The sequence below is a fragment of the Numenius arquata genome, chromosome 16 (genome assembly GCF_964106895.1).
Source record: "Numenius arquata chromosome 16, bNumArq3.hap1.1, whole genome shotgun sequence".
In the NCBI taxonomy this organism is placed as follows: Eukaryota; Metazoa; Chordata; class Aves; order Charadriiformes; family Scolopacidae; genus Numenius; species Numenius arquata.
The window spans coordinates 4,436,967-4,452,020 of record NC_133591.1 but is presented as its reverse complement, the minus strand read 5'-3'; the positions used below and the strand labels follow the sequence as shown (position 1 = coordinate 4,452,020).

Below are 15,054 nucleotides of genomic sequence, written 5' to 3'. Positions count from 1 at the left end.
CGTGTCGCGTTTGGCTAGAAAGACTTTTTTCCTGCGTTTATACAAAGACAAACAAATGCTTTACCAGCTCCAATGAAAACTGTTAAGTCAATCTAGTACTCCCTCTGTTGGCAATGCAAATAACGTACAGTCATTCCACCTACAGGTCCCTCTGAAGACAATTAAGAGAAGGAAAAAGAGTGTTAGAATAATTAATCAACAGAATTATTACACCTTTAAGCTTTCAGAAGTGAGCAATTCTTCAGATTATGAAAATTGAATGGTATGGCAAGGTTCTATTTAAGTAGCTAAAATAATTTTAACAGCTTCTTGGTTATGAAAACCTGAACCCGATAGTCACGAACCTTCCTAAATAATTTAACTTCATTCTTCCTCATTTTAATCAGCTTGTTTTTCTAATTATCTTCAGCAGCTACTTTTCAAAAATCAGTACTTTGATGGTGTAGGACTCCAATTTAAAAAAAATCTTTATATAAAAGCTCATTTATTAAACCACTGTACACAACAATGAACCCGTATGTACAGAAGTTTACATGAAGGACGATGTTACAAAAGATACAGTGGTAATTAAAACTGACCCACATAAATAATTTATAAAAATATTTGAAATGGTGAAGATAATGCTGGTAATCCCTGATTATTTTCATCCAATTGCCCGGATTTTGACGTGGGAAATCTTAATGTTAGACCTTTTTAAAAACATCCTGAATATATTAAACTTATCTACAGGGTAATTAGCAAAATGTATAAAGTATAGATTATTGTACAAAGGACAGATATAAAAAAAAAATCACCAATCCACCTGAAACTGAAGGACAATATAAATCTTAGCCAAAATAATGAACAGCAAACCACAAACTCCTCTTTTTAGAGTTTCATGTATTGGCATGTAAAACGCTGTTAACAAACCAACAGTCCTGTTATTCCTCAGTGGAAGGATGCAATTTGGGAAAAATTCTTCTATATTTTCTGACCGCATTGGTGGTCCTGGTCAATACAGAAGCCCTGCACTGACTTCAATTCCAAGGAAGAACTGGGTACAGCTGTATTTGTCTAGATTTTCTCCTTCCCGCAAAAGGATGAGGAAAGTTATCTGAGTTTGTCAAATTGGAGGAGAGACAAGGAAGCAGGGATTTGGACATAACGAAACAAAGGAAGACCAGTTAAGATGAAGTCTTTTTCTTTTGCTGGTTTCTCGGGGAATTTTTTAACAGGCTTCTTATTCGTAGATAAACGCCTGTTGATTCTGCCATATTTTCAAATTCAAATGGTGTTATGCCTACAGCAAACTTGCTCATATCAGGAACAAGACTGGAGTTTTTTGCAGATGATTCAGTGCTTGTGACCACTTTATTACCACCCATATTTTCTCCATCGTTAACCTCATGGTTAGGAGCAGGCATGGTGTTATCCAGCAAACCTTCAGAATCTGTATTATCAGGATTTTCCTTTAAGTTAAGTAAACTATCTCCTGGATTAGGACTCATTGTAGAATGTTCATTTTCTGGTATCTGTTCACTGATGTCAGAAAATGTAGTTTCCACTGTAGTCACCTTATCAGATGACCTTACTTCTGCAACAAGATCTACTTCATTCCTAGATGGTGATGATGTAACAGAATTCCCAGTTAAAGGTGTATCAACAGGAATATCAGAGTCACTGTTTGTGCTTTCTGCCTGCTCTAGTGCTGCCCAGATTAATCGCTGCTGTTCCTCTAGCTCTTCCAAGGTCAGAGTATCCTCATCCATGACAGAGTCCACTATTTTTGGCTGAGGAATATCACTGGAAGGATTTGACGGTGGAGTAGTCCTAGGAAGAGGAGGGTGGGTGGGTGTTGAAGGCTGAGGTGGGGTAAGATTTAGTGGAGGTGTTCCTGGTGGTAAAGGAGGAGGAGTTGACATCGATGGATGTCCAGGTGGCAGCGGAGGTTGGAACTGAAAACTGTTATGAGTTTGAGATCTTTGTGACACTTCCAGATCTAGATGCAGATTGAAAGACATCTATTAGAATCCAAAACCTGACTAGAACAAGATTCAAAGTGGCAATGCTCTGATTAACTAGCAGACTTCTATCTTCTCATCCTTGGTTTTCAGCTGAGATAGAACAAACTTTTTGAAGGTTTTAATATCCACTGAAACTATGTTTGGGGGGATTTTAACTCTGCTAACCATTCAAGAAAAAAAAAAAAAATTGACATGTATGTGACATGTATTGTCAATGTATTGACAACAAACTTCTACACTGAGACACAAAAGGAAAGACAGAAGTTTCTCCAGCTGTTCCAACATTCAAGTAACACTGTTAAGTCCCCCTCATCATTTTTAAGAAATTGTGAGCTTGCAACTTTCTACATTATTTCATCCAAATATTTAAGGATTTGGAGGTCTTCATAACAGGAATTTCTTTAGGATACACTTGAAGTAAAGACATCAGGATTTGTAACCTAACATTCCAATTGCTCTGAGGACATCTGAAACCTCTTGCTTGGGACTGGAAGATATGACAGTCACAGCAACAGAGAATGCTTATTGTAGAGGCCCAAATGCAACTATAGTAGGACACCGCTAGCATATGTTAGCGGTTACATTAGTCACCACCTCAACAAACACTAACACATTAGTTTCTCTTTATGAACACTGATATTTCAATTCAGAGCAAGTTATTTTGAAAATACAAATTGAAGCTAGGGAAAAAAAATTGCAGAATAACTGTACCAGAATCCAGGTCCATATCAGCTGCTGGTACCTCCAAATTGTCTTCTTTTGGTCGTTTTGAATGATGAGAGCTTGACTGAGATGCAGCCCTTTTATTGCTAGATTTTGGACTCGGCTGAAGATAAATTATCCAGGAAAGAAAAAAGAAATTAGCATTAAATTGTACAAGGTAACAGTTCCAGCTATAAGAACATATTTAAAGCAGTTTCATAACTATACAATTATTTGGCGACCAAGTGTATAAACTAGACATTGAAGTTTGAGAGATTTAATGCAACTGAACAGAACTGTAATCTTGTCCAGGTTTAAGTGGCAAAAGAAAAAACTGACTGCATTCCTAATACAGAATTACAACCAACTTTCCACCTGGACACCTACATCTTATGAAACCATCACAACACAAGTATTGCACATTCCTTCCTGGCAGGCTTAGAATTTACCACTGAATTCCATATAGCACAGCAGAGCATACACCGTCCACCCTTAACTGGAAGTTTTCTACAGGAGGTAACACTGGGCTGGAGTCACGTTAGAGAAGACCTGAGAGTGATTCAGGACAGGACTATCATGCATTTCCTCAAGTCATTATAATAAGATTACTGTAAATCATGACTAGGGGAAGTAAGCTTTTCACTTATTTGGGAAGTCTGGAACTGTTTTTAGGCTGCAAAAGAAACCTTTTCCACACTGTTTATCAAATACGGCACGATATCTGGGATCTGCTTGTATTAATTGCAATAATGGAATTTGTTCTGAACACAGAGCTCCTTTTTATTAGAACAGATAAGCCAAGCATCAGCATTTCACACCTGGTACTGTCAATAAGAAAGTCTATCCCCTTGTGCAAAAAAGAAGATATAAACAAGAGATCATTAGTGGCTACACTGAAGACAAGACAACTTTTTTTTTTTTTAATTACAACAAGATATATTCACCGCATGAAAATTCGAAAGGTAGTTAGCAAAGACATCCTTCTGTTGAGATGGCTGCATGGGGATGGAACCAAATATCTGCCATTCCTACAGGAAAAAAAAAAAAGAAAAGAGAAAAATAATGTTGCATATGGTTGGTGAATAACATGACAGAGAAACACTGAGATTTAATAAGCCAAGATGAATTCAACTTCTCATCAAAAGCCTTATTTATTAAAGTAAATAGATCTTTAGAAGGAACTTCTGGCAAGCCAAAGTACTCTCACCTGTGAACACAAACAACTGATGCAATACACTATGACTAGGCAGTAGGAATAATAATTAAAAAAAAAAATAATAAATCATCACCTTTACAAAATGTCTTGTTAACCACTTCACAGCAACCACTCTTCAACATTTGGAACACAACTACAAACTTCCCCTTGAAATAACTGTTCAGACAAAAAAGTCTTACTTTGAAAAACTGTTAATTTTTAGTGAAAACTGAAAAAAAACCTTGAGGACAGAACTTTTGTTAAGAACATTGAATGAAGAAACACATTTGAAGGCCACTGAACGGGCAAATGTAAAGCTGCAAACGTACAAATGCTTCTTTTTAACACGCAGGCATTAACATCAGTGATGAATTTCACTACTAACAGCAGGTCAAAATGCTTTTTGAAAATACACAGCAGTGGCCACAGGAGATTCTTTGTGTGCTCTATGCTTAAAAGGGCACTCACTATGTGGGTCTTCCGATATGACTCATTTTGTTCTACCTGTAACAAAGTTTCCCAGAGATTGCATGCTGGTCTGATGTAGTTTTCTATAACTCAAATTACGATAACACCCACAGTCATTTTCATATTCCAAGAACGTTCAGAAAATTTAGATGTATGGAAGGAACAGGCATTTGTGTGTTAAGTTTTGTGTTTAAAAAAGACAAAACTATCCTTCTAGACTCCTGTTGGTGTCATAACGGAAATAATCACCACAGAAGCACTGACCCTACCCACAAGAGCTGTGACAGATATCAGACAGATGGATGTCATGTCCAACTACCTCAACAGTCCCCAGTCCCAAAATGGATGCTTAAAAAAACCCAGCCTGTTAAAGAAAATTGTCAGATGCAAAATACTAAATGCTAAACTTGACTAAAAGCAATTAATGTTACTCTGCATGTTGTTTAGAAGGCAGAGGACAGCCACTTACATCTGGGATCCCACTTGGAGTAGATATATTAAAGCCTGGGTAGTTTATCAACTTTGAGACATCGTAAGTGATGCGTTTTGGTTGATGAGATCCTTCATCCTCTGTTCCACCATCATCTATAACAAAATATAATTATTATCGATGCTAATTAAGAACATTACTGAAAAAATCCACAGGATTTAAGAACTTGAGTTTCAGAATATAAGTATTGACGGAAGGCTTTGTAATCCACAAAGGCAGTAATAGTGACCAAGTCTCTCAGATACATGCATGAAACTTCCCCAGAAACCTAACTACTCTTATACTCATAATACTACTCTTTATCTACCATTATGAGCCTCAGAATTTGGCATCAGGACTGTTCTCTGAGATGCAGCGTAAATGTCGTTCATTAGTAAAAAGCTGGTAAATTACTTGATAAGTTGGATTTCAAGAAATGTATTCTTTGCTTGCTGGTGGTCTTCTTACTCTTATTCTGTAAGTTATTGAACTTCAGATAGTATTAAGGTTTCTTTCATAAAACATAAGAAAAGCAAAGCTTATTAAAAAAAGGAAGAAAAGTGAAAAGAGGCTATTTACCAGTCTTGCACAGTTTCAGAGAACTCCATGTTCTCTGGGTCTATTATCAAGGGTTGACTGGAATGAAAACACTGACAAAGAGTCTTAAGCTGTGCAATCCAGTCGTTATAAAAGTTGTTTCATTGTCACACACAGCTAGATGGAATGAGAGTATTTTTACATGACTTTAGAATAAAGAAAACTTGATCTACAACTCTCTCACTCTTCCATGAGGAAGATGAAGGTTTACAAACTAGGTACTTTATCGTCTCCTGAAAAGGCTGCAGCCAGTAAATACCCTCCATACTGAAAACTGCATTCCCACAGCACATTCCTTACCTTTCCCATCATAAAGTGCAAGCCCCGAGTGCTCCATTTCAGCCTCCTTGAGCCAACCTGGAGGATAACCCAGCTGACGCATGCGATATATAAACGGAGGAAGACTCTTATCTGTGACACCAAGTGCATCTTGAAGTTCCCCACTAAGTTAAGAAAACAGACAGGAAACACAATGTCCTCCAGCAAAATCCATAATAGAGTTTTGACAGAAGGAAGTTATGAACATTTTGTGGAATTTTAAATTATCAGGTTAAAGTAACTTAGTTTTAGCTCAAACTATGTTGCCTGTCAATCCCAAATATAACAATTTTAGGTCAAAACCAGCTCTGATATTAACGATAAATTTCAATGTTTTAGTTTCTCCATACAAGCATACATATGCTTAAACTTTTTACGAGAATTAATTCTATGCTGAGAACAATTTACTCTACTTGTTACTTCTGATTCATGGCCTTAACTGTAGCTATCACAACAGAAGGGTGGAACTTAAGGCAACACTAAATTTACTCATGATTTCTTTGGAGACTGCTACAGCCACATTATTATTTTTTCAGAATATTTGAGAGAAAAAGACACTCAAAGCTCAAAATTTTCAGAATCTTGCATTCATTTTTAATTGATTAGGAATATAATATATTTGCAATTTGATTAGCCAAAGAGTCAAATTTGTCTCCCTACGTTAGGAAAAGCGCCATGGGAAAGGGTAGGACTATTAAGCTAGCAATGAGTTTTCATCTGAAAAGTATCTGTGCAACTTATTAAACAAAAGTTTATTTAGCCAACAAATTCAAACATACTACACTCATAATTAAGAGTAGCAGATGGACTTATAGAACTCTGGAAAGTAACATCTGGCACTCCAAGAACAGAAAAGGTATTCCAGAAAATCAGTGCAACAGCTTATGGAAGGAAAAGAGATACCTAATTACTCCTGGTTTAAATTTTCCAAACCTCTCTTCTACTTCTTCTGCATGATAACGCTGCTGAAAATTCTGATTGCTCGCTTCACCACAAGCTTCCAGAAATTCCTTTCTCTTCTCATTTATACGAGCTGCATTTCGTGGCTTAAAGATAATACAATTGGGAAGTTTAGATCTGGACAATCTACAATTTATGCACTCCTTCACCCAACATAAAACTGGTACTCCTTGCCCTTGGCACGCTTAATAATTTATCACCCAGTGTGATATAACCACAGCTGTAATGAAAACTACGTAGTAAAAAAGCAACAGTATTTGCATCGGAACTAGCAGAGCTCTAAAACAGGAGGAAAGACTGTTCAAACTGAAAAACATCCCTCCGTAAATTAAAGGAGAAAGTCAAACAATTACGCTACAAAATTAATTTATGTTCTGATTTAATATGTTAGAATTTGTGAGTATGAACAGTATAATCTAATCAACAGAGATGAATAACCACCCTGACCCCAACGCATCTAATTTTTTTTTTTTTTTTTTTAATAGTGCAGTTACACTGAAACATTTCTTGGAGAGCAGCAGTCTTTTGAAAACTGATATAGACTTTACCTTTGGACAGTCTTTCATTTGATGGTCTTCAGAACCACAATTGAAACAATGAGGTTTTGGCCTGCTTAAAAAAGGCACAAGAAATTAAGCCTGAAAATAATTTTGCAATGTTAAATGCACTTAATTATTTTAAATCTCGCTAGATTTTTAGTCTTAGACATAGAAAGAAAAAATTGTAAGCATTGCTTGCTGATTTCATATGCTGTCTTCTGCTTCTCTTCAATTGACTACTTAATGTCAACCTTCAAAACAGAGTAACAGAATTGTTTATTTCACAGTCCTAATGAGAACACAAGAAATGAGCGAAACACAGGCACAGCATTGAGGGGGACAGAGAATACATGACAGCATGTGGAGAGGAAGGAAAGAAAAAGAGGAGAACTAAAATTAGAGTAGAAGAGTAGTACTGCCACGCAGAAATTGAGCTTTTATATCCCATATATATAATCTATTCCTTTATGAGGAAATGGAATAGTCATAGACCAACTCAGGTTGGATCTCAGATCTCTAATTCAGTGCCTTAATCAAAGCAGGGTCAGCTACGAGATCCAACCAGGTTGCTCAGGGCTTTACCCGGTTGGGTCATGAAAATCTCTCAGGATGGAGACTGCATAACCTCTCTGGACAACCTGATCCCATAGTTTACTGTCCTAACGCTGGAAAAGCTTTTCCTTATATCATGCAGCAGATAGCAGAGTATTCACTGAAGGATTTCTGCTTCTGATTATAAATGTAAACATTTACTTAGATAGTGCTAATAAACGGAAACAAAACCTACATAAGTAAAGCTTACGCTATGTCCAGAGGAAGGAAAGGGAAGATGTTAAAACAATACTTTTAACTCAAGAGTAAAAATAAGGAGCCCCTCAATTTAATATGCCTGTAGTACATTAATACCTCTATTTCTTTTTTCGTGCTTGTATCATCAGAGGTCTGACCCTTTTAACAATCCTGAGAATCAGTTACCAGTAGAAGCAAGTAGGAGAGCATCACTACTTCTTTGGAAAGTCTTGGTTTGAACACGCAATGCATATTGTGAAACTGCACTGAAAACCTGGAATGGAACTGCATCTGCCTTCAAGTTTAATCTTCCTTGTAAATTCATACCATGGCAACAAACATTTTCAACTCTATAGTGGGGGGTGGAAATCCCAATCTCCTAAAAAAATTTAGAGAAAGATTTATTTTCTGAATATTTGTTTTTACCAAATTATGATGGAAACCAGAAGCGGAGACAAAAGCACGACAGAAGGGCGAGTGTTCAGGGCAACCCCCCCTCCCCCCCGCCACACTCCAACCTCATGAAGCCTCTACGAAGATAAAGTGAAGTGCTGCTTCTGCTTCATCTCTACACAGTATTCAAACAGAAACCTTCAGCGGCAATCCAAATATTTTATCACCAACCCACATCACGAACACAACCTTTCAATCTGCTTTCCATTCAGAGGGTAGTAGTTCTAATCAAACCAGAGTTTAACGCAGCATGACCCTTTTTCTTTGAAATTCCCACTAAAAGCTTGCCTGGTCTTCATTGCATCTGAAATCAGTGACTTCAGATGCCACAAAGGCCATACAAGGTGTCAGTAGGAAAGTTGATTTGCTTTACTTCTTGCCCCCCATAAAAGCTCTACAATCAACTTTAAGATCAGTGTGTTTTAAAAGCCTACAAAGTAAGTCAGACAGGAGTTGTTCTACAAAACAGTAAGAATGATGATAGTTACACCAGCGCAAGGACGACAAAGCAATCACTAAAAAGGCAAGCAACAGAAGAACTGAGCATAAACTTTAGAAAGTTTTGACACATTGATTTTAGGCCCTTCCTGAAGACAGTCGATAAACACGAGACACCCACTGACTGTAAAGCTCCGTACGGCTTTACTTAATTTAAACTCATTCCTCAAGTACGTTCAAGGGTTCAGTACTAGGGAATAACCACAGTGTACATCTGAACTTTGCAGCTCAAAACTTTATATTTAAGAATAATACAAACCTTTTTGGTTTTACTTGTATTTCTTGTCCATCTAGGGAGAGAATCTGGCTGAAAACTTGCTGATATCTTTAGATTTCAATAAGGAACTGCTACTGGATGAAGCAAAATTTCAATCTTGTTTAAATACCAGTGAAAACCTAATAGTGCTTTGACTAAAATACTGAGTCTTCTGGATTAAGTTACAGATGGATCCTTGATATGAAGTCTATAGTTTAAACTATAAAACTCTATCTATTATAAACTATTTGCTAAGATGGGCTTATGTTGTTTCATCCTACCTAATTTCTATCCAATAACCAATTTTGTTCTTTTATCAGCACTTGCTAGAACTACAATCCTCTTGTTTATAGGCAGAAGTTTCATGCTAATAATTCTGATACACTTCACAGCAACCTTATTAATAACATATTTTGGTAGAGTTTCAAAAACATAACTCGCTTCTCAAGTAGGTGGAGACAGGTCATATCATACTACTTGTGTTTGGTTTTGGACTGCAGCGTGTCAGCTGCTCTGCCCATTTGTCTAAGACCATAGGAGAAGACAAGAGGGCCGCAAGCGAGCCAGCATGGGAAAGACTAAGAGGTTCAGGAGAGTTCAGAAGCACAGCAGCTTCCAGAATCTAACAGTTGCTTTTAAAAAGAAAAGCAGATGCCAGATACTAGTTGAACTGACGTGTTAACTGAGTGCAGTACTTCACTCATTTAGAAGCACGGTACTTGATACACCATTTCACTCAGAAGTAAGTGTATTTTAGGCTAAATGTCATCTATGGGAGCTCTAAAGAAAGATGCACTAGGTACATTTAAAGAACAATACCAAAGCTAAGCTGGCAGACACGAAAGTTTAGCCACACTTAACTTGGCCTTTTAGGAGAAATTCCCCCGTTAGGCATCTACTTCCTTCATCTAGAGGCTGGGATATAGTGCAAACATCATTTGGGGAATCATTAAGGATTGACTTAATGTACTATAACAGAGACAGTTTCCCAAATGTAGAATTAGAGCACAGTGCATACACAGTCAAAGGCAGGCAGAACAAAACCCAAGTCAGCTGGCTTATCAATTTGCAATTTTCTTTCAGATACAAGTAATTTTTTAACACCAGGAAATGACCTTTAGTGTCAAGCTTGGTAAGTACATATTGCAGAAATGAACTGCGAAACTGGTTCTTAGGTAGAAGCAATACTGGAAAATGGGAGAGGAGATAACTTCAGAAATTTCTTGTCCAATTTCTTTTTGTCAGGGCGGACTACAATATTAAAAAACACTTTTTCCAATGTTTCCCTCACTCCCACCTTTCAAATGCTGGCTTTAATAAACAGTAAAGAACCAACTTTAAAATGGATGCAAGTTAAGAGCATTCCATAATCAAATTTCATAAAAGACTTTCCCTCTGACGCCCACACTTGAAAAAAACCAAACACCTCACAGGATATTTGAGTTTGCCAAGGCCTTTTCTTCTCCCAAAGAGATTTTATAGAGGGAGAATGCTTATTCCTATCTGGAATGAACTGTCATTCCTAACCTGATTGCAGACTGGCCCAGGAAATTCCTAGTCACAACATGTATCTATGGGGATACTCATGAGGATAATTTACTCTTCCCAAGCATAAGTCTTCTAAAAATTAGTGATTCGATCATATCAAAATACTTATAAGTTTTGAGTAAAAAAAGCTATTAATTACTCATTAAAACTTTTCATCTGTAACGACTGATATGGCTTTGATAGAGACGTACTATCCACTGAACAAAATTTGAGTTCAATTTACCGACTGGCATTCTTTGGATTTGAAAAACAGAAAAAACCCCCTTTGTTTTAGTAAACAGGATACTTAGGTATTTCCCATCCTTCTGTCAGCTGTGGATTCTCATTTAATATAGGCTGTCCCAGTTTATCGAGACAAAAATTGGTAAAATACAGAACACTTCCTACAACCTGTAGAAAAAAAGTCAGAAAATTGTCAGAAATGTGTCAGTATTTAGGTCAGACTGGTAGCATTTCTATAAATTTACACTGCTTGAAATACTTCCAAGGTTTTTTTCCCCCGCTCTGTAAGAATTTACAAATAATAGACGCCCACACCTGTACAAACAATGATTTTTTCCCACTGATGTTGTCAAAACATGCTGAACTTAACTGTGATTATACTTATAAATGAAATTTAATAAGATCTTATTTTAATGGCAGTGTATACTGAATATGTAGAATGAAGAGTCAGACCTACCATTGAGAAGTATATAGTCAAAAACTTACACTAAAAGCTTCTTTAATTTTTTTAACAGAATTCGAGCTTGCTGTTTTACAGTCCTCTTCCAAAAGAACACTGGAGGGCTGACATGAAAAGTAAAAATGCAAAAAATTACTTTAAAATAACAGTAAAAAGAAGAGCTCCTGAATTACTACAGTATGTAAACAGCACAGAACACGGAATACAGCTTCTACTCTTTCATGAAACATTAGTTAAACAGCAGGATGAAGATGTCTACATTAGTCACAGCGCTTTCCACAGCCCAAAGTACGACACAGCTCATTTCCAATGTGCTCTTTGATGAGAAATATGCTGCATGAGAACATCTTTACTCTTATCTCAAAATCCAAGAGAAAGACAGAGAGAAACGTGCCATTTCATGCTTTTATTCAAAGTGATGCTAAAAAATGAAAGTTAAGTACAACTCAAAATTCTAAAAGAAGAGAATAAAGTGGAAATTTCCAGATTCTGTTGTTCATCTATGCTCATATATATACTCAAAGTTGGGCCAAATACTATCAGAAGAGCATACGTTAAGTTTGCGCCTTTTTTTTCATGATTATTTACACCAACTTAATACTTTGCTTTTACACAAATTTCAATGAGAACAATTTTAAAGAAGCATTCTCATGGGCAGAAAGGATGCTTTCTTTGTCCTGGTCTTCTATTTTTGAACAAATAGTTATACAACATTTGTATGATAGCTACTTTATTTGCAATTAAGCAGGAAAAACCATCCAGAATTCAGCAATTTAGCAGTGTAATATTTCAATATTCCCACTATACAGATGCAAGAGAAGGAGTAACTAATAAAAATTTGAGTTTTAAAGTACCTGTGGTTTAACATTGAAGTGTGTTTTTTCTTGTTCACCTCTCTTCTGCTCCTCATATTTCTGAACTAAATTAAAAACAAAATCTTCAATTTCTTGATGATACTGCCTGTAAGGAAGTGAAGAAGTATACAGAGACGAAGAAATGAGCAAGATTGAAACATAAGTTACATGTCTTTTTTTTAAGTATTTACCATTTACTACTTCTTAAGAAGTTAGAAAAGGGTCAGTCAACTTCTCTCCTGTCCTCCTCCCAACCCCCACCAACTTGAAAACAATCTATTATTAGAGAACACCTCTGTATTAGTGTGGCAAAAAATCAAATCAGAGACAGGGAAAATGTAATTTACTGTATTTACCCTCAACACTCACGAAACTCAAACTGCCATTCTGACTCACTCTAAGTTCCTGGAAGTCACCCTTCATTTCACGATAAAAACAGATACTGCTAATGAAAGCAACAGACCCCCTGTCATACTGCTCATTAGTCTTTCTCCCCATAAAGCTTAACAGATTTATGTTTTTGAATAAAACATATATCCATCCTTTGGGCAAACATTAACATATCAAAAAAAAAAAAAAGTCCCATTGCCAGTCAGGATTGTTTTTTCTTTGAAAATACTTACTTAGAAATTACATTGTTCATAAATAAAATCTGTAACAGAGGACCATCAAATTTGGAGTTGTCCACTGAAATTCCACTAGAAGAACAGAAGAGACACAGACAACGGTTACCATATTTGCTTTACTGTAAATACTCCCCATCTGCCTTATCACAGCAGAGTCTGCAGTCCGCAGAGAGCGGAAGGTTTGGCCAATACAAGATCTGTTCTTTTAACAAGTTCCTATTCACTTAAACAGAAATCTCTCATCCTCTCCCAAGCAAAGCAGGTTGCCTGGTGTGAGGTGGAAAGAAAACAAAACAGAAGACCACACAACAGAATTTGTCTTCTAACTACAGTAAACAGTTACAAAATCTTATTTATAAGATCTCGTATTTATCCAACCGTTTTAACATACTTGTTCTCACTGCTGAACTTTACCAAAAACTGTCTTCCCGAAGGCCACGTAAGTTTCACAAACAGATGCACACAAATAAAGTTACAGCAATACAAACTAAGTTCTTGATACTCAAGTCTAAAAGACTTTTCAAGAACGATAATGGCATTTTGGAAACCCAGTATCTCAACAGGGATGACACAGAAAAAAGGTTTCTAAAAGATGTGGCAAAAGACATTGTCAGCTCAAGCAGCTATTACCTCTATTTCAAACATCTACAAGTCATACAAAGGGTTTTAAGTCAGCATTAACATACCTAGGACGGGTCAGAATATTCAGCTTCCTTTTAAGTTCCTGATGTTAATCTATTGTTAAGGAACATTACTTTCTTCAGATGACACAGACCCACACCTTAATCAAAAGATCAAAATAAACAAGGAAACACCTAACAAGAATTCCACAGAATAACAAATGGGGTTTCAGACCTTCATTTTCACTGCACAGAGGATTATTTACAAATCCACGTTGCTGAACACAATAAAATGCAAAATACCCCCTCCAAACAAACAACCCTGCCCAAACACAGATGAAAAAGAGGACCAGCACTGACAATCCAAATAGTTTAACTCATTAAATGCACTGTGGTTGAGTTGTCAGGTTTCTAGTATTTTATTTTTAAAATACCTACAACCATCACAAAAAAGCCAACAGTAAGACACACATACTTGCAAACAGAAAATAAACTATAGAAAACATTTCAGATTTCACTCTGCTACAGTATTTAACCCAACCCCCCCTAAGGGAACCAGTCGCAATTTAACAGTTTAAAATTATTTCTAGCTACGTTAAAAATGCATTTTCAAAGTGAATGTGCAACTAATTCTTTTCCCTAGAAAGACAGGAAGAAAGGGACGTGTTTTAACAGTCACCCCAGCACTCAAGAAGTCGGCTACCTCCTGTGCCAACTGAAGCGAAGCTGGCACGAAACTGACCATTCTGAGGATGAAAGTTTTCAGAGAAAACCTCCTCCTACGTGACGGAAGGAGAAGGCAGGAAAAACCAGCCACGGCAGCGAGAGGCGGGCTCGCAGCGTCCCAAGGCGGGGAGCCACTGGGGGGAGGCTGCCCCCTCCCCGCCAAACTCGGTTCTCATCGTCCTTCAGGACGGACCAGGGCCCCGACTGCCAGCCAGGGACCGGCAGGGCCTTCCCCCCCAGAGACACAGGGCGCGGCCCAGCGGAAGACCGCGGGAGGCGGGAAAAGCCAAAGCCCCTTAAGGTGGAGGCGGTCGCCGGCCCCAGGAGGGGAAGCGGCATGGCTGGCCCGGAAGGGAACCAGCGGCCGCAACGGCGCCCTCCTTCCCCCCGCCCCGCCGCACCCTCCCCAGAGCAGGCCCGGCCTCTCCCGTCAGGATATTCTCCGCCCGGAGCCGCCGCACCGTCTCCTCACGGTCCTGCAGCCGCGCGTACAGCTCCTGCAGGGCTTTCTCGGGTCCCTCCTCCTCCTCCTCGCAGCTGAGGGGAGGCAGCGGCGGCGGCCTGTCCTCCTCCTCCAGCTGTTCGAAGAGCTGGCGGTCCCCGAAATCCACCTCAGCCGCCATCTTAAGCTGCAGCAGGAAGGGAGGGGCTTGCGAGGGGGGGAGCCGCCGAGGGGGCAAAGGGCGGACGGAGCCGCCGCTCGCAGCGGGAAGCGCGGGGCGGGCGGGCCCTCGCCCCATGGCGGAGCCGC

At 38.3% G+C, this 15,054-nt stretch overlaps 1 protein-coding gene across 3 annotated transcripts; it reads right to left on the bottom strand.

The window, feature by feature from the left end:
* Positions 1 to 470: 470 nt before the first annotated feature.
* On the bottom strand, positions 471 to 14,935 carry ZCCHC8 (zinc finger CCHC-type containing 8). 3 transcript variants are annotated; one of them, XM_074159546.1, is made up of 14 exons: positions 14,743 to 14,935; positions 13,644 to 13,686; positions 12,955 to 13,029; positions 12,332 to 12,437; positions 11,504 to 11,581; positions 11,082 to 11,185; positions 9,251 to 9,316; positions 7,261 to 7,321; positions 6,656 to 6,798; positions 5,735 to 5,877; positions 4,838 to 4,953; positions 3,650 to 3,733; positions 2,715 to 2,829; positions 471 to 1,978 (listed from the first exon to the last, which is right to left on the bottom strand). In XM_074159546.1, the coding sequence occupies exons 1-14, from the start codon at positions 14,924 to 14,926 to the stop codon at positions 1,164 to 1,166; spliced, it is 2,133 nt and encodes a 710-aa protein (XP_074015647.1). In that variant the 5' UTR covers positions 14,927 to 14,935; the 3' UTR covers positions 471 to 1,163. The 3 variants fall into 3 exon arrangements, with proteins under 3 accessions (XP_074015647.1, XP_074015646.1, XP_074015648.1); XM_074159545.1 differs by having other exon boundaries at positions 7,261 to 7,324; positions 14,743 to 14,933; XM_074159547.1 differs by lacking the exons at positions 7,261 to 7,321; positions 9,251 to 9,316; positions 11,082 to 11,185 and having other exon boundaries at positions 14,743 to 14,933.
* Positions 14,936 to 15,054: the final 119 nt, after the last annotated feature.

Coding starts and splice junctions, on each gene's coding strand:
- ZCCHC8 (XM_074159545.1), bottom strand. CDS start 14,926: ATGGCGGCTGAGGTGGATTTCGGGGACCGCCAGCTCTTCGAACAGCTG. Junction 7,325..9,250: donor ATACAAGTAAAACCAAAAAG/GTTTGTATTATT, acceptor GCCTTTTTTAAG/CAGGCCAAAACCTCATTGTT. Junction 2,830..3,649: donor ACCTTTCGAATTTTCATGCG/GTGAATATATCT, acceptor ATTTATCTTCAG/CCGAGTCCAAAATCTAGCAA.